Source organism: Oryzias latipes, chromosome 6, assembly GCF_002234675.1.
Source record: "Oryzias latipes chromosome 6, ASM223467v1".
NCBI lineage: Eukaryota > Metazoa > Chordata > Actinopteri > Beloniformes > Adrianichthyidae > Oryzias > Oryzias latipes.
This window is the reverse complement of record NC_019864.2, coordinates 29,316,798-29,334,073: the sequence shown is the minus strand read 5'-3', so window position 1 is coordinate 29,334,073 and position 17,276 is coordinate 29,316,798. Positions and strand designations below refer to the sequence as shown.

General features: G+C 45.6%; 1 protein-coding gene across 1 annotated transcript; it reads right to left on the bottom strand.

The window, feature by feature from the left end:
* Positions 1 to 243: 243 nt before the first annotated feature.
* Positions 244 to 16,981, bottom strand: nup205 (nucleoporin 205). Its single transcript, XM_011476494.3, has 42 exons — positions 16,878 to 16,981; positions 14,866 to 15,008; positions 14,516 to 14,687; positions 14,160 to 14,304; positions 13,884 to 14,043; positions 13,554 to 13,782; positions 13,294 to 13,458; positions 13,048 to 13,223; positions 12,842 to 12,958; positions 12,585 to 12,722; positions 12,318 to 12,468; positions 10,839 to 11,044; positions 10,579 to 10,761; positions 9,844 to 9,894; positions 9,389 to 9,598; positions 9,082 to 9,319; positions 8,816 to 9,005; positions 8,612 to 8,732; positions 7,942 to 8,023; positions 7,644 to 7,808; positions 7,423 to 7,547; positions 7,229 to 7,343; positions 7,016 to 7,165; positions 6,849 to 6,923; positions 6,584 to 6,741; positions 6,416 to 6,496; positions 6,119 to 6,310; positions 4,676 to 4,877; positions 4,500 to 4,598; positions 4,262 to 4,407; positions 3,997 to 4,188; positions 3,799 to 3,920; positions 3,583 to 3,715; positions 3,337 to 3,463; positions 3,181 to 3,254; positions 2,542 to 2,670; positions 2,327 to 2,453; positions 2,056 to 2,228; positions 1,840 to 1,969; positions 1,606 to 1,734; positions 742 to 818; positions 244 to 661 (listed from the first exon to the last, which is right to left on the bottom strand). The coding sequence occupies exons 1-42, from the start codon at positions 16,903 to 16,905 to the stop codon at positions 509 to 511; spliced, it is 5,979 nt and encodes a 1,992-aa protein (XP_011474796.1). The 5' UTR covers positions 16,906 to 16,981; the 3' UTR covers positions 244 to 508.
* Between the last annotated feature and the right edge of the window lie 295 nt (positions 16,982 to 17,276).

Below are 17,276 nucleotides of genomic sequence, written 5' to 3'. Positions count from 1 at the left end.
ATGTGACCGGAACTTCCTTTTGTACATTATCACTTTTTAATCGACACCAAGCAGCCAATCAGAATGAATAGTTTACCTCCATCATGGTATAACACGAATGAACTGAACCTACGAACCCATTACTTATTTAAATCTCTAACGTTTTTTCTTTAAAACCAAAGATCCATCCTGGATAACAGCAGCATGTGGCTCCAGAGCCTCTACTGTTTACACTGAGGTTTATGGGAAACCTTTGAAACAAGACAGTTTTAGGAAATCATTTATTTTACACAAAAGGAAAAGGCATAAACAATGGTATCAAATTTCTCTTGACGTGTAAAATCAATCTCAAACAGGTAAGCATTTATCTCTGCACCGGTGGAGTTGAAGACAAACCAGATCAAATCTCTACAATCCAGTTAATACAAATCCGTGATGGAAACTAAACTTCAGAGTCCGTTTTCTGTCGGTTAACAAATGAGTTTGTTCAGAAATAGAAAGTTCTGGATCCTCGTCGCAGTCGTCCGTTTCAACTTTTGGGCTGTCGCAGCAAACCTCGAATCCTGCGAACCAGAGCCTGGATGAAGGTGTAGCGGGAGCGGACCTGGCTGTACGAGCTCTCCACCTCCAGCAGCTTCCTCTGCAGAGCTTCGCCGAAGCCCGCCGCCATGTCGCCTTTCAGCTGCACGCACCAGCACAGCACAGCACAGCGTCAGCATCAAGCTGGAGCGCCAAGGCGCCAAAGTGCAGCTGAGGCCTTACCTGATCCAAGTCCTGCTGGCTGACTTTGGACAAGCCCAGCCCACGGCCGCCGCCAGCCTGCAATGCACCAAAGGATTCTGGGAAAAACAAAGAACAAAGAACAAAGATGGCGGCTTGACTTGAACAATCACTCCCTTTGCTCTCATCTCTGAACGTGACCTAAATCTGAATGAAAGTGGCCTCCCAACAAAAACCAACAACCCTTTTTTCAAAATGGCAGCTTTCTGTTGGTTTTATCTCCATAGCAACCATTCCAGTTTCTGGTCCCCTAGTGATGACGGAGAGGTCTGTGTCATTTTTAGAAGAATTGACAAAAGTAGATTTTTGGATTTCCTTGGCAACACAGGTTTATGTTAACCACGCCCACATTCCTAAAATGTTTATATCGTTTCATTCAGCTTGAGTCAACCATTCATGTTTTAAAATTCAAACAATAATTCAGGATCAAATGTGCGAGCAACAGCAGAACGCCACTTTTGTGAGCTTTGCCACGCTAACACCGTCCAAAGTCTACAAACTTTAACCCAACTTTTATTCCCAACAATGCCGGAGGAGTTGGAAGGGCGATAGGTTGATGTCTTTAGAAGTTTAAATTTGTAGAAGGTAATTTTTTTTATTCAAGATGGTGGCCTCTTCTCGAGTTCAAAGGTCAACAAAACTCCAGTTGTGGTTCTAGAATTAACCTGGTGGTTTCTTTTCACATATTTTGGGAAAACTTGAAAATGGTCCTGTGGACATCCCATAATAATATTCAAACTTCCTCTGGATGTCCCCGACATGTGTGTTTTGGTGACATTTTCACAGCAAGAAAGACGAGTTGTGAAAACAATCTGGTCGGCTGGCGGGCCAGAAGGAAATTCTCACCGTCTGCGAGGCGGGTTCTGAATGATCCCGCTCCGGTCAGCATGGAGTCTTTCGGATCAGACGGGGTGTAGTGCAACAAATAATACTCTAGGTGTCGCCACAGCACAAACAAGCAGGTTTCAATGACATCTGAAGAAGCAGGTCAAGGCTTTTCACAGTGAAATCCAAACATAAACTGATGTTCATCTGCAGAAGGATGATGTCAGTGACTCTCAAAGAGGAACCGTAGGATACATGAGCACAAGGCCAGCAGCTTGGCTCGGTTGTTGATCAGCTGCACCAGTCGTCTCTTGGCCAGCAAGCTCCTTTGGACTGATGAGATCTTCTCTACCCCTCCAGGGCCCGACACCAAGCCCTGACACAGCTGCACGGGAGGGGAACACGGTTAGACTATCAACCGCAGACGGCGCCTGACCTGCGATGCTTCAGACTCGACCGAGCGGTCATCACCTCCTTGAGCTCCTCGGGGGGCAGCTGGTCCAGGCCCTGCAGCTTCCCCAGACTCTGCCTGTGACTTTGGTGGAACTGGAAGAAGTCTCCAGCCGCGGTCTTCAGCAGGTACAGGACCAGCCCCAGGCTGGGGGCTCGGGAGTACACCATCGGCGGCAGAGAGGAGGACAGATCTGAAACACGAAGCGCCGACGGGGTCAGGAAGTGTGGAGTGTTGAGCATGGCTGCCTTCAGCTGAATCTGTTTATATAAATGATGGAGTGAGACCGACCGGAGCGCCCTCCGTCCCTGCCAGGCGGCTCGCCGCCTGAGGGGCTGAAGAGGCAGATGCTGAACTGAGCCTGGGCCGAGCTCTGCACCAGGAGGGTCTGGCAGTACTCCATTATGTTGGCGCACACCTTAGGGCGGGAAATCACCAGTCAGGTCACGCAGAGGGGAAAAAAACCTGGAGGTCAGACGCTGATGGACTGAACAGGAGCGTCCCACCTGCAGCATGGCCACCTCCATCTCCTCCCTGCGTTCTGCTGACTCAGCGGGCGCTTCGATCTCCGCCTGCTTCAACAGCCTCTCCCTCTCACTTCCAGCCAGTCGGCTGAGCAGAGACAGACACAGACGCTGCAGAAGAACAGATCAGATGAGTGCTGCGTCTGCTAGCCCGCTGCTCCCAAACCCCCGTCCCGCGGACCGGTACCGGCCCGCAGACAAAAACAACACCGCCTACATTGTTCCGTTTCCCTCGCCTTTGATTTAAAAAAAAAAATAAAGCTGCATTCAACCAACAAAATGTTTACTCCAAGTATGAATTTTTTGTGACAGTTGTTCCCACAGACCATAATAATAATGCAGAATATTCAGCAACCGGCTGTTTAATGTTAGCAGGACGCTGCTAATAAAGTTCTTCAAACTGTAGATCCACGTTTATGATTATTTTTAGAGAATACCTGGAGATAAACTTTCCCCTCAAAAGTTAAGGGAAACTGGAAGCTGAACAGGCCGGTCCATGAAAATATTTTCTTGACGTTACACCGAGCTGCAGGCTGAAAACGGTTGGAGACCGCTGGTCTAGATCTCACTTGGATGGTTTGGGGAAAAATAAAAAAATAAAAAATGAAAGAATCCCCACACCTGAAATCTGGTAATGTGACCTTGGAACTCCAGGAGAGCGGCGCCGTTGACCTCTCCGCCCATCTCGAGTACGCCTTAAGGAACACAAACATTCACAGTCAGGGCGGGCCGTGCAGAGCTGGAGGGTAACACCAGGGCAGGGCCATTGTCCAATACCAGGCAGCGCGGTTTTACTGATGATGCCGGTGAGCAAGGACAGCTCCTGCAAAGCTCCCAGACTGAGCTCCTGGCAGCGCAGCAGAGACTGAACAGTGTCTGCGTGGACGATGAGCCACTGGAGAACCTACAGAGAAGACAATTATCCATCTCCATGCATTTACTACAACAGAAAAGCAGTCATTTCATTTTTTCTCTTCTTCCAGTCTCTATAAACTTAGGAGTCTCCAGGACTGTTGTGCTTACCTGTGCTGCCCCCTGCTGGTGGTTGATGGACACAGAGGTCAGAATGACCTGAAGGAGTCTGAGGGTTGGTAGTAGAATCTGGCGGTAGCGGTCCATAGGGGAAGGGATGAAGCCCGATGGGTCTCTCATCAGTCTGAAAAAAAATACATAAAACAAGACGTACAAACTTCAGAATGTCTCTGAGGAAAGCTCCAACTCAAGCTTTGATTCCTTTACCTGTGTGCGTCGCTGTCAGGGACCATGTCAAACACCTGACACTCCATCAGCAGAGCCATCAGGCCACAGCGCAGCAGCTCCACGGCGCCCTGGGAGGTCTTCGCCACGCGGGTCAGCAGAGCCTGACATGGACAGACGTCTGTGACTTAACACAAGAAAACCTTCCAGGTACGCGGCAACCTTCAAAGCCAGCCTCACCATCTTGCTCTCGTACAGGTACAGAGGTTTCAGGACGGGGGGCTGAGGGGTGAGAAGGCCCTGCAGGGCGACATCATCCTGCCTCAGACTCTCCACCAATGAGCGCAGGTAACCGCTGTTGCACACGTACACCAGCCACTGGTTCTGACGGTCTATGGACAGGATCCGGTCCAGCACTGCCAGAGCCAGCATCTGAGGCCCGGAGAGCAGAACTCTCAGACGTTTTGTCCTCAGGACAAAGTGAAGGAAGGGATTCGAGGCTCACCCTGCTGATTTCATGGCCGTCACACACGTCCCTACACACGATCTCCATGAGAGCTTTGCCGTAGCTTTCGATGATGGCGAGGTTCTCCCTCTGCAGTTTGGAGAATCCGTCCTCGGGAGCCGTCAGACGCTCCCACATGGCTTTTCCTGCTCCAAAAACGTTCAGCATTTATCAAAACCAGACAAAAACTGATGGAAAGTCTTCCTCGGTTTGAGCTATTCTTTCTCCTGTGTCGTACCTGACTGCAACGTGTCTGGCTCCTCGGGTTTCTGAGCGATTTGCAGGTAGTACAGCAAAGAGCCGTACAGGTGAGCTCGCAGGCGCTGGTATCCGCCTCCTTAACGGCACAAAGGACACTTCAACGTTTGTGGGGGCGAAGGAGGATTTACTCAACCGTTCAGGTCGACCACTAACCGGTGCAGAGGATGAAATTCAGCAGCTTGCGGAGGATCAGGTGCAGGGCTGAGTTGGCGATGGAAGCAAAGCCCGAAGACGCTTCGAGTCCCGCCACCTGCTGCTGCTCCGACAGCACAGACTGGCTGAGGTGGGCGGTCAGAGTGAAGACAGCGCCCGCCACGATGGGCATCAACTCTCCCGCTGCATCCTCTGACAACACCTATAAAAGGAACATGGACATATTTCTAAATATCTGAATAAGTAACAGGGCTGCGGATGGTTACTTAGGTGGCGATCAACAATTCACAGATCAAATCCCAATGACTATTTCATATATTATATTCGAATGGTTGCTATAGGCTTGTCTTTTTACTGGATCTATGACAATTGTAATAATATGCATTCATACCTTTATTGAGAGATCAGAAAAAAACAAACAGATTTTTGTCACGTTCAGCAACTTCACACTCAAACGTTTTTCTGTCAACTTCCTGGTTAACTTCAGCAGTAAACTAAACATAAAACATCAGTAGCTGCGCTTCCACGGACAAAAGTATCGGAATAGACGCCTGATCAGAATAAAGATGCGTCGTGTAAATACGTCGGTCGGAATGCTCCGCCCCCATCAGACTCATTCAGATTTAAATTTCTTTCCGATCGCGATAGGTGGGTTATGCTGATTGTTGATCTGATCGTGGTGCATGTTAACCGTTTAGTCCGATCGTGGGTCAATACTGCGCTGGTTTTACATCACGCATAGACGCCGTGGCGCTCAGGAGGAGTCTGGTAAATAAAGTATTATACAGTGAACGTAACCGTGGCTACTGTCGTTTTGGAAATGTTCTCCAGTTTTCCTCCGTTAAAGTCGGGCTGACAACAGTTCCAGCAGATCATGACAAGAAGGCACAACACCTTCATAGAAACCCTCACAGAATTTCAAACAGAAAAACACCTTTTATTAACTGACTTCTTTCATCTTTAGTGGAAAAAACAAAAAAACTCCCCAAACTGTACATTTTACAGAGGCACTCCGATACTCCTCCTCCGCTCTGGTAGCAGACAGGCAAATGACTAATTTTTATAGTCATATGAATTAAACTTTTATTATATTTTTTTATTCCAATTGTCAGCTAGAATTAAAACCAAACTGTTTTTTAAGAACTTATTTGAGTAAAATTAACTTAAGTTTCTTGTTTTTCCATCTACAAAAAAAACTCCCCAACAATTCTCCAACTTTACTGTGAAGGTTTTTTACTTCCTGTGACATCAACTCATTCGGTTTGTTTAGTATATGTACTTAATGCCAACATTATATTCTGCACCTAAAGCCACAATTACATTGCCATTACTTGTTTTCTCGAACAGATCGCAAATTTTGGAGTATTCGGATACTTGTTATATTTTTTGTGGCGTTTTCTTGAATCTTCTTAAAGTGCAAACAGATCAAAGATCAACACAAACCTTATCATGCAGATCCAGCAGCAGGTCTCTGATGATGAGCTGTCTCTCGTCTGCAGGAAGGAGATCAGCTGGGCAGGCGCTCAGCAGCGTTTCCACCAAACTTCTCCAGGACTGCAGAGCGTGGCGCTTGGCGCTCAGACTCCGCCGCACGCGGTTCCGCTCCACCACCTGCTGCAGGATGGAGTTCACCTCCTGAAACATGAAAAAAATGTTTAAGGGTTTCAAGTCTAAGGGTGAAACATCAGGGAGCAGAACAAAAAAAGGAAGAAGTTCAGAAACAGGCGGATCATCACTCACTTCCATTAACAAGGGCCTCTGTCCAATCGCGGCCATTCCCTGCAGAGCGTTCACCTCAGCGACCAGCACTCTATGGAGCAGCTGTCAGAACATTTGGACACGTTTGTGGAGCAGGAATCAGAGGAACGTCCGTGAGGCCAAGAGAGCACCAAGTCTGAAAAAACTCACCTTCACGTTGCAAACGGTGTGTCCCTGTTCATTCATGTGCTCGCAGTTGGAGATCACCTGCTCGATCTGAGCGCGCTCAAAGAAATCCAGCTGCAGCAGCTCCGGCATGTCCTGACTGAAGTCGATGGCATCCAGTACGCTCAGCAACTTTCTGCGCACTGATCAAACAAAGTTAAAGACAAAATGGTAAATCGCTAAAAAGATATGGAACGTCAAAACATGACGTCGTGTGCTGCCATGTCTAAAAAAAAAAACAGACACATACCCTTAGAAACTGTGTCGAAATGAAGGAAACCGCTGACGGATCTGGTTTCTTCTTCCATGACTGATTCTCCTTCAGCTAAAGGGGGAAAGAAATGGTGTGAATTACATTTGTCCTTCAGTTTCTCAGCTCTAACCAGCAGAAAACGCAGAATAACTTAAACGCCATACATGCATGCTGAGCGTGCGGCTGGTCATCAAGCAGCAGGCTGACGAGGCGCTGCGTGTGCGAGCGCTGGCGGTTCAGCGAGGTCACTCTCAGCTCAATGGCAGCGGTTTTCATGAGCCAGGACATCTGGGAGAGGGCGGCTATCTGATTCCCTGAAAAGATCCTCACTTAAGACGTGTTTGTGCTTTTATGCATCCCTTTCTGTTTGAACTCACCTGGCAGGATGAAGGGCAGGTGCTGCAAATGAGAAAACAGGAAGTCCTGGCTGGTCCTCAAATAGCGCATGGTGGGTCCGGATGTGTCTGGACAGGCACACAGCTGGTAGATCACCTACAGGAGGAGGACGAGCTCATCTTTACTTTTTTATCTTTATTTATTTTTTTTTTAATATTCCAAAGCCTTCGGTCACCTGGTAGCAAAGCTCAGCCAGGTGTGGGGCCTGCTGTGTGAGGACGGGCCCGGACCTCTTCTCCGTTCCTCTCTGCAGCAGGCTCAGGATGGCGTGCAGGCAGCTTCGCGGACATCCCAGCACACCTGTGGACAGCAAACCCCGCCTTCAGTCCACTGAGGTCCTCTCCACCTGCAGCACAGATACCGCCTACGGTGCCAAAGAGCTTTCACGACCCTTACCCGGGTCCTGGAGGTTGGTGGAGGACACGGGCTTCTTGACTTCATAGCCCAGAAGATAAAGAGCCAGGTTGGGCGACTTTAGCTCCAAAGAGGTGATGAGCAGGTTCAGGATGTGGATCTGGGTTTCGTGGCGGATTCTCGACACCTTCTTTTGGGAATCCGATTCTGAAGATGGGCGGGGTTTTGATTGAAACGAGGACACAGAGACGGAGCTTCACATTTAATCATCTCAGTGATCCGTCGCAGGTTTGATGACTTTAGAGCCTCAGTACGATTGAACAAGGAAGAACTGACTTACCGTCTTCTGTTTCTAACGCTTCTTCTGCTTCTTCATTGTCCAGACACTCCACAAAACCAGCCATGAGCTTCTCACTCACTGTCTGGAAACACAAAACAAATCTTTTGACTAAAATAAACAGATTTATAAACAAAAATATATTTTAACAGCAGAAAACAAAATCTTTAAGAACACTGTGTGCTATTTATGTCTATGCAAAGTGTAAATACTAGAAAAGTTGCATTTGATTGCATAACTTTTAGCGGAAGAAATTGGCATTGATTTGATGGAAAAGTTGACTGAATTGCTGAAGCTGTTTGCTTGGAGTTTGCAGACGTTTATAGGTGAAAAGCTGCAGAAGAGCCTCACCGTTGTAATTCAGCAAATTTTGTTTAATTGCAGAAAATCCGTTAGAGGCAGAAAAGTCATATGTTGCAGAATTAATTCCAAAAAGAGCAATATTGTCCATGAATGGAAGAAAAAGTCATTGAAACTACACAAAAGGAGACTAAAAAGCCCAGGTTACTTGATAAAAATCCTTTGATTAAAATAAAAAATTAATTCTAACAGCTAAAGATCTTTAAAAGCACTGTGTGCAACTGATGTTCCTAGAAACTATATATTTAAATATATAAGACCCGATAAAAACAAGTCGAGCAGAGAGATCTGAGCTGGTTAGACCTTAACTCACCTGGTCGTGTGTGAAATCTCCCACCAGTCTCATCTGGATGTTGGGGTAGTTCGCGATGCGACGCAGAATTTTGGCGCTCTGGAAAGCCGCTTCTGGGTTTGAGCTGCTGTGGTAAAGATACCTGCAGGGGAGAAAAAAATAGATTATTGTCCAAAACAAGGAGGGTGTATTTCTGAGGAAAAAAAAAGGCTGTAGGATCAAAACCTGGCAATGTTGACAATGTGATCGGCTCGTCGGGTCTGAGAGCTGACGCCCTGAAGGAGCTGCTCCAGAGGAGAAACCAGCAGGGAGGCCTGGCTCTCCCTGAGGAGGTCCATGAACACCACCTCCTTCTGCAGAGTCAAGTCCAGAAGACACAGGCAGCGCAACACTGCCGACTCCAAGTGCTTTTTACCTGTGAAGAGGAGGCATGCGGTCAGACCCAGACAAACCCCATGCGTTCCAGTGACGGCAGCGGAGCGCTCTCCCACCGGGGAAGGGGGCGTAAGTGTCCAGCTGGCGTACGCCTTCCTCCAGCAGGCTCAGACAGAGCGCCAACATGGGGGACTCGTTGAGCAGGTGGAACATGATGTTGTGGCCCGGGAGCTTGTGCGTCGGAACCTGCTCGCCCTGAAGCTCCACCATCTCTTGGATGAAGTCCGAGGGCTGCGGCTCGTAGTCCCGCAGCAGCTTATGGAAAACCTCCAGGACGGCGTCCGCCACCTCCCACTGACAAACCGCAAGCAGCCATTTAGCAAGAAAAACAACAGCAGATCACGCCGGTGAACGGGACTCTACCTTCTCAGCCGGACGCCGGTACGCCCTGGTGGTAAAGGGCAGGAACACAGACTCGCGTAGGAAGTCCAGGTAGGGCTGAAAGCCCGGCACCCGCAGCCCGGCGCCCAGATTAACGGGCATGCTGCTCTCCACCAAGGTGCTGATCAGGTGACAGAAGGCTCGCGTCAGCGGGTATTCCTCTGAGCTCGACTCGATCTCACTCAGCTCCACCTGAGAGACGAGACGAGAAGATCCATTTCCTCAGGAAAACTGTGTCTATTCCACAGCAGAACACACCTTTTAACCAAACCCTCAGATATTCCATTAGAGTCCATCTGGTCTTGTAGCTTCCACTGTTCTGAAGGTTTCACAATACATTTACTCCCTTTAGGAATCTAACATGCTTCATCTGGTGGTTTTGAATGAATGAATGAATTAAATGAACGAATAAGGTGCCAGAACTGATAGAAACTTGCCTCTATTCCTGCAGCTTGCCGCTGTCCTGGGACTCGAACCGTCTGCAGAATCTGTGCCACAAGCAACCAAGTTACAAGGTTCAAATAAAAAATAAAAAGCAGACGATGAAAGCCTCAAAAAAGACAGAAAAGCATTTTCTGATCCAATTCAAAACCTTATAAGCTGCTTTGTTTTTGCTCAGTCAATTACTGATAAGTATTTTTAAGAGTTAATCTGATCCAAATTCCTTTTTTCCCGCCTTAAATACCAGGAGTCCTGTCACAAAATACAGAATTGATGTTGAAATCGACAATAGCACCAGAAAAGAAATAAACTAAAGTATAATAATATACAAAAACCCCAGAAGATGCCTTAAAGTCCTCATCCAATCCTCTTTGATCAATTTCAAAGTGTTTCTAGAGGTCTTTCAATTAGCCGTTTTTAGCCAAAACCTGTGGTTTTCTAGGCCAGTTTCTGCAGAACGACGGGCCTTCATTAGAAATTCACATCTGGGTTGTTAGCATGGAGAAACTCCGCCCCCTTCCCTTCCCCTTGCTGAGAGCTTGTGGTCCGCCCAGCATTTAACAAACCTGAATTTCATCGTCTGCTCCTGATTCACGACAATTTGAATGAAGAAATACTTGCAAATGCAATTTAAAGCTCAATTTTCTTTCTACATCAGAAAAATGCTCCACAATTTCAGTGGAGTGAGACGTTTTCTTTTGTTCACTCGATCGACATCGTTTCAACTCCACCTGCGTGTACTCCAGCGACGGCCAGAGCGACGCAGCAATCTCTGGGGACTTCCCGAAGGCCGCCAGGCAGTGCAGGAGCTCCGCCTTCAGGATGGGTGGAACGCTGCACTGCAGCAGACCCAACATCACCACCACGGGGGTCCACTGCGGGTGCTCGCACAGCGCCAGCCGAGCATTTTCGCTCTGCGAGAAAGATGGACTTTAAAACCCCCCCAAGACAGATGTGGCCCTCCGCGTGCTGCAGGCCGCCTCATCCATACCCATGTGATGATGGTGGTGAGCAGCTGCAGGAAGGAGGTCAGCGCCTCCAGCTCTCGCTGGGTGATGCCTCTGAGCGGCGGGTGGCGGTACTGCGCCGCGTCCGGGTTAGGCAGGTCTCGCCGCAGGTTCTCGTGGTAGAGCATGAGGGAGTGAAAAAAGTGTTCCCATGAGACCGGGCTTCCCGAAACTCCCTGGATGTTGTCACCTGCACAAGAATACAAAAATAAATGAAAATAAGAAAAAGTCACAACCCATCAATAAAAGATTTGGGAATTCTGCGAGAATAACATAGAAAACCACCAAGAAAACCACTTTTTCACAGTCTAATCGTTCAATTCAAAGACCTTCAATTATCCCAGTAGGGCAATTCTTTTCAAGTTGCAGACAGTAGCTTAGGAAAGAGTTGACATCACATAGACACCTTAAAGAACAATACAATAATGATTGATAGAAAGAGAGGCACAATAAAAGATAAATAGTGCTAATGTTCAGTTGAATGGATTGCACTGGTTACATTGATTGGTTGAATGCTATAAAGTTTTCAACCCATTGTTTTCCTGTTTGTCTTTCTTTATTCTAGTATCTTCTACTATTTTTTGGCGGTTATCTCCTTCTACAATCTTTCAGCTATTTTAACCATTTAACTATTCAAATGTTCAGCTCTTTCAGCTTTTTCCAGCTATAGACTTTTGGTCCTTCAAATCAGGAAAATCCAGAATTTTTGCCTGCATTGAAACACACGGGGAATCCAGAAGCTTGCTGGTTCGATACCCGGCGCTGGGATTTTTCACAAAAATATCTTTCTGTTGTGCCGTTTTCCCTTCATTTTTGGTCAACTTTGATCATTTCTTTATTTCCTTTTTTCCCCCCGCCAATTATTACCCTTTACGTTTTCTTTGCATTCAGCAATACAGCGTTCAACCCTGCATTTTCTTCTGGAAATACAGCTCCTTCTAGTTGTATGTTAGCATTTAGCAGCTGCTCTGTCCTGAGGACTTTATTCACTGTTTGTTGATCACATAAAGCGACAATCGTTCTGATCGGCTGCTCAATGATTGTTTGAGCAGCCTTTTACAATAGGAGTAAGACACTTTCCCCTCTGTACAGTTAGTGAGTGCAACCAGCAGAAAAACCACAAATATACCACATATTGAGCATTTTTCTGATGATGGAGGACATGTTTGTTACGTAGGCATGCCACAAGCTCCCTGCTTCGAGCTCTCAGCAAAGGCGACGGGAATGGGGGTGGGGTTGCCACGCACCAATGGTCCCACCCGCAACTCAGAGCAGACTTTCTAATGAACTTGTGCCGCTCTTCAGAATCTATGTCTCTTAGAAAATGACTTTTTTTTTGGCTAAACACAGCATAATCCTAATCAAAAGACCACCAGGAAAGCTTTGAAAATAGATCATAAGATGCTCATTTAAAGTGGGACTTGAAATGAAAAAAGTGAGTTTAAAGTAACAGTGGATCTTACTGTGTGTGGCTCCGTTTGTTTTAAGCAGACTGAAGCAGTAGTGAGCGCACTGTGGACCGTTGGAGAGGCCTTTCAGCATTCGCAGGTAAGAAATGTAGAGGGTGGAGGGCAGAAGATCTCCCATCTGACGCACAAATTTGGACAAAACCACCTGGAAGAAAGACGGACACAAAGGTAAAAGAAACCAACAACAAAAAAATGTTTTTTAACAATAAAAAAACGACTATGGCAGGAGGAAGTAAGAACTTATGGTTAATGAACTCTGACCTGTTTATGAGGGGGCCTTTGCAGAGCCATTCCCAGGTAGGATCCCTGCAGCGTGGTGTGCTGAAGCGACTCCGTCGGACACCAAAACTCCAGTCCCAGCTCCAGCCCAAACTGATCTTTGCTGTAAAATTCCCCAATCTGAAAGGTTACAGACAGGTGAGGCCTTGTGAGGTCTGCAGGACTTTCTTCTTCTGCCACCGGTAGCTTTATTGCTGCTGCTTTACAAACGCAATCCCGTGTTTGAGGGTAAGACTCACCAGAAGCATGAGGTGGTCCAAGTCCTTCCTCAAAGATGACGGAAGCTCACTGTCCATCTGCAGAGAGATGTGCACCAGACGAGCGTCCTCGTCAGCGCGGTTCCGCAGCTGCTTCACCTGCAGCCACAAAAGACAACAAAAGAACAAACAAAAAATGAAAATGAGCATCAAAATAAAAAATAAAGAGGAAAATTAATCTCTCTAACCTTCATAGGCATCAAAGCCAGGAAGTCTGTGATGAGCGAATGAAGGCGGCGGATGTAAAACTCTTCCTGAGTGAAGTTGTCACATCCCAGCATGCCCTCCTTTATGAACAGGAAGACATCTCCCAGCAGAGCCTGGTCAGCCAGGCCTTCATCTGCTTCTGTGAATTCCACTAAAGCTGCAAAGAGGCGCACATATTTAAAAAAAAACAATCTTTATCCCTCAGATCAAAGGAAAAGATGTCTGACCTGAGCCCTGTGGTAGTTGAGACAGGACCCTCAGAGTCAGGGCCCAGGCAAGCTTGCAGACAGCCTGCAGTCCAGGGAGCTTCCATGGTTGGTTGTCCATCAGACGGCTGTGCACTGCCGACACGTACTGCCTCTCCGTGAGCAACGGCAACGCCTGGAGAAGATCTAAAGCAACAAAAAACCGTTTTTCACTGCAGGTACAACACAAACTGTCACCGTCTCATTTCAAGCATCTGAGCTGCAATCAAAACTGCTTTCACCTTCTCTGTCTTCAGTTCCTTGCTCTATAAAACTAACGTCCAAACAGTAGAGAAGCGCCATCACGAGAGCGAGGTTCACGCTGTCCAGCGACCCGTCGGCCTGAGCCGTAACCGTCTCCAGGTGGCCGATGAGGGCCAGGGTGTCGTCTTTGGTCAAAGGGGACTGGCAGGTCCAAGCAAACAGGCTGTCTGCCAGAGCCTGCCGGCACTCTTTGATGAGGTCACCGACCTGGAGAAAGACATGCATCAGATTCATTTCTCAGTCGCAACTAGAGGAACAGGAGCAATAAGAAGGAAAATCCATTTGAGATTCCAATGACTTGTTCCCACCTCCTTCCTGTGCTTCTCATTACCCAGACCTCGCTCCTTCTGCAGCCGCTCAAACTCCTTCGCCACGCTTATCTCCGACACCAGGGCGAGGATGCGCTTGGTCAGCCCCTGGTTCATCAACTCATCTGTGAAGCGTGTGGTCAAAGCCACCAGCTCACCGCTGGGTGAGAAGAGACGATGCATTTCATCAGAGACTGTATGGGGTTTAACCACTTCAGAGAAAATGGTTTTTTATAACTCTTCTTTGTTTTTATTGAAACATTTTTTCATGCTCACCTTAAATCCAGGGTGAACGTTTTGCCGTGGCGTGACTGGATGAGCGTGCGCAGAGAGTTGGCCACACACAACTTTCCATCCCAGTAGAGAAGTACGGCGACTAAACCTCGAGTCAGGCCTGGAAACTGAGGCTGCTGTTGTTCACCTGAGGAAACAAACATCCAAACGTCAGCAGCTGCTTTCCATCTTCCAAAGCCCCATGCGGCGGATTATGAATGCCATTATAAAGAGTCCTAAACGGTCCAGTATGAAAATGAATACTCAAGACAACCAATTTCTATGTCACAAAGCTTGTATTTACAGGTTTGCTCTCAGGTAATTTCTTCTTCTTTTATTTTTTTTCAAAGTCAAACTACCTGTCAAGAGAAGCTCCAAGGCTGCCATCTCCCCAATGTCAAAGAGATCGCTGAGGATGAAGGCCTCCGTCAGAAGCTGCTCGGGAAGGAGCCGCGACCCCTGCTGACCCTGGATGGCGATGCCTTCTGTGCTGGCTTTGCGTACCTTCTCTTTTTGGTCTGTACTTTTTGGCTAAGAAAGAATGAAAAGACAAAAAAAAAACGAAAAGGTGTCTTAGAACTCACACTGGGCTTTTTTATTTAAATATAACCTTTATTTAACCAAGTAAGCTATTAAGAACATGTTCTTATTTAAAATAACAACCTGCTTTTAGGGCATACGATAAAGAAATGTTAGCAGGTTATCTCACCGGGTTCCTGAAGAGTGAGAGAAAGTGTGGTTTGTGCTTTTTCAGCTGCAGGTCCAACAGGTGGACACTCTCCGTCTGTCTCCTCAGGATAGCTCCATCTACAGTCTCCCAGAGCTCTTTGAGTGGCCCCCACAGACTGGCTCCTGAAGGGGTCAAAAGGACGTTTACACAGATATTTTCACAATTATTTTTCACTCTACTGACGAGATGTTTGAGTTCTCTCCATATCAACACCCTCCTAAACTGTCACCCCCACAAACTAAGATGCAGGAACAACCCAGATTGAGCAGGAATAATGTCCACGTTTGGGCTTCATTTGCTTGATATGGTGGTCAGAAGAAAAAAAAAAGTCTTGATATTTAGTCAAAAAATAAAGGACAAAACAAATCAAAGTAATTCCAAATCATAAATTTTAAAGCACTTTGAGTTCCGCAATGTATGAGAAGCGCTTTTTAATAAATACAGTTTGATTTGATTTCCATCCAATTTAATCCTGATTATGTTGAAAAAAGTCTATTTGTCCTGTTAGAATTTTAATGGCAGCCTAAATGAGTGGCCAACACACACTATTTAAAGGGTTTCAACCGTGGAGAGGAAAGCCTGCTCTTAGGGGAAAAGTAGGCGGAAACCTCCAGCAGAGACAACCTCAGAAAATCCATCTTTTTCCTTTTACCTGCTCCCTTCAGAGATCATGACAGTAAATCTTCGTTAAAAAAAAAAAAAGGGATGAAAAAAAAAACCCAGAGGATCACAAAACCACAGCTAAGAACACGATTAAGATGGTAAAAAGTCGATCAATTCGATCAGGAAGTAAATGATCCGTTTCAGGTAAACTTTGTTTCTCTGATAAAGTTTGGCTTTATTCCAACTGGCCCCAGCAAGGCATGCCAGGTGTTTGCACTAAACATAGGATAAACCCTTTTTCCCCTTTAAATGATGCCTGAACAAATTAAAATGAGACACAGAAAAAAAAACAGTATAAAAGAATGTTTAAACTTGCTACATCAAAGACATTTAGATTTTTTCTCCCTTAAAATAAAATTCCCAGTTAGGGAAAAACCGTTTCTCTGTTAAAAGACATTTTAATTTACGGTTTTAAACGCCAAAAGCGTAAAATATATCTAGATTGTATCCATTTGGGTAAAAGTATTGGGCTGGACCATGTATTGAGAAGCGTATCAAATCATGTCAGAGAAAAAGATACACACCCCTAATGTAGGATTTAAAAAAACATAACAAGTTTAATAAAACAAACATCTTCCTGCCCAATCAGATTAATTTCATTCTTGAATCTCTCATTTTAACACAAACCTTACATACATGTCACGGTCTCAGACTTTTCTTTTTACAGAACATATAGGTCTTCAGAAAAAGCCACTTGCTTCTCAAAGCTTTAGTTTGAAGAGAAAATGACTAATTTTATCAACTATCTGCCCTGAATCTTTCAGTTTCCATAATGCAAGAGTCTTTATCTAATATTTAGAATTAATAATGAATGATCACTTGAATATTTATATATTTTGATGAGCAGAAAAACTGATAAACCTTTTTCAATGCATAGCAAGAGTTTAAACTTATTAGTTTAGAGATTATGAACATAACTAATTTGCCAGCATATTTTGGCATATAATCCATCCATGAGACGTTTATTTTCACATGAATACAAATTGAATTAAGTCGCAATATTGGACTGAATTTTTTAATTGATGGACTTTAATTATTGTCATTTTCTTATAACTTTAATTAACTGAACATTCCCGGTCGCCACAAGTCTGTCTTATGGCCTCGATCTGTCTTAACTTGACTAGAACCTGAGTCAAACTAGCTTCCTTTGGCCTGACATGATGATGAACGAAGCTAGGCTAAAGTAGCAAACAGTGCCATACTTGGAATGACTCAAACGGGTAAAAACGCGCTACAACAGAAACGCCGGACAAGGTTACACGAACCTACACCTAAATAATAATTAAAACAAACACATTTGTAATCAAAGGTTCAAAAAGAGTCTTTACCTAAATTTACCGCCATCTGCCCCGCCATGATCAGCTCAGGATCAAACCTGGACGTAAGATGCTGCGCATGTGCCCGTTTGAAATCTAACACGATAAATTGTTTAATCCAGAAGATATATTTTTAATTTGTTGATTATGTCACTCATCATTTAAAATTTATGTAATCAAACACATTTTTTTCCTGTAAAATATTCATTAAATATTTTAAAATAGGATTGTACTATTAGTGCAGGCGGGGTCCTCGGAAAGATTTGGGCAACCGTGCCCTGTGGGAGTTGTAGTATATAATGAAGTGTGTGAACACTACAATTTCAAAAATGAAATCAAGGAAAACATCTTACATATATTCATATTTTGTGAACTTGTATTGTTTAATTAATAGTTAATGGTAATATGCAA

Bases quoted from the DNA above. Each gene is read 5' to 3' on its own strand.
- nup205 (XM_011476494.3), bottom strand. From the start codon at position 16,905: ATGGCGGGGCAGATGGCGGTAAATTTAG. The intron at 4,408-4,499 runs GTACGACACAGG...TTTTTGGAGCAG, and splicing joins GCCAGACACGTTGCAGTCAG to GAAAAGCCATGTGGGAGCGT. The intron at 3,255-3,336 runs GTATTGGACAAT...GTGTTCCTTAAG, and splicing joins CAGTAAAACCGCGCTGCCTG to GCGTACTCGAGATGGGCGGA.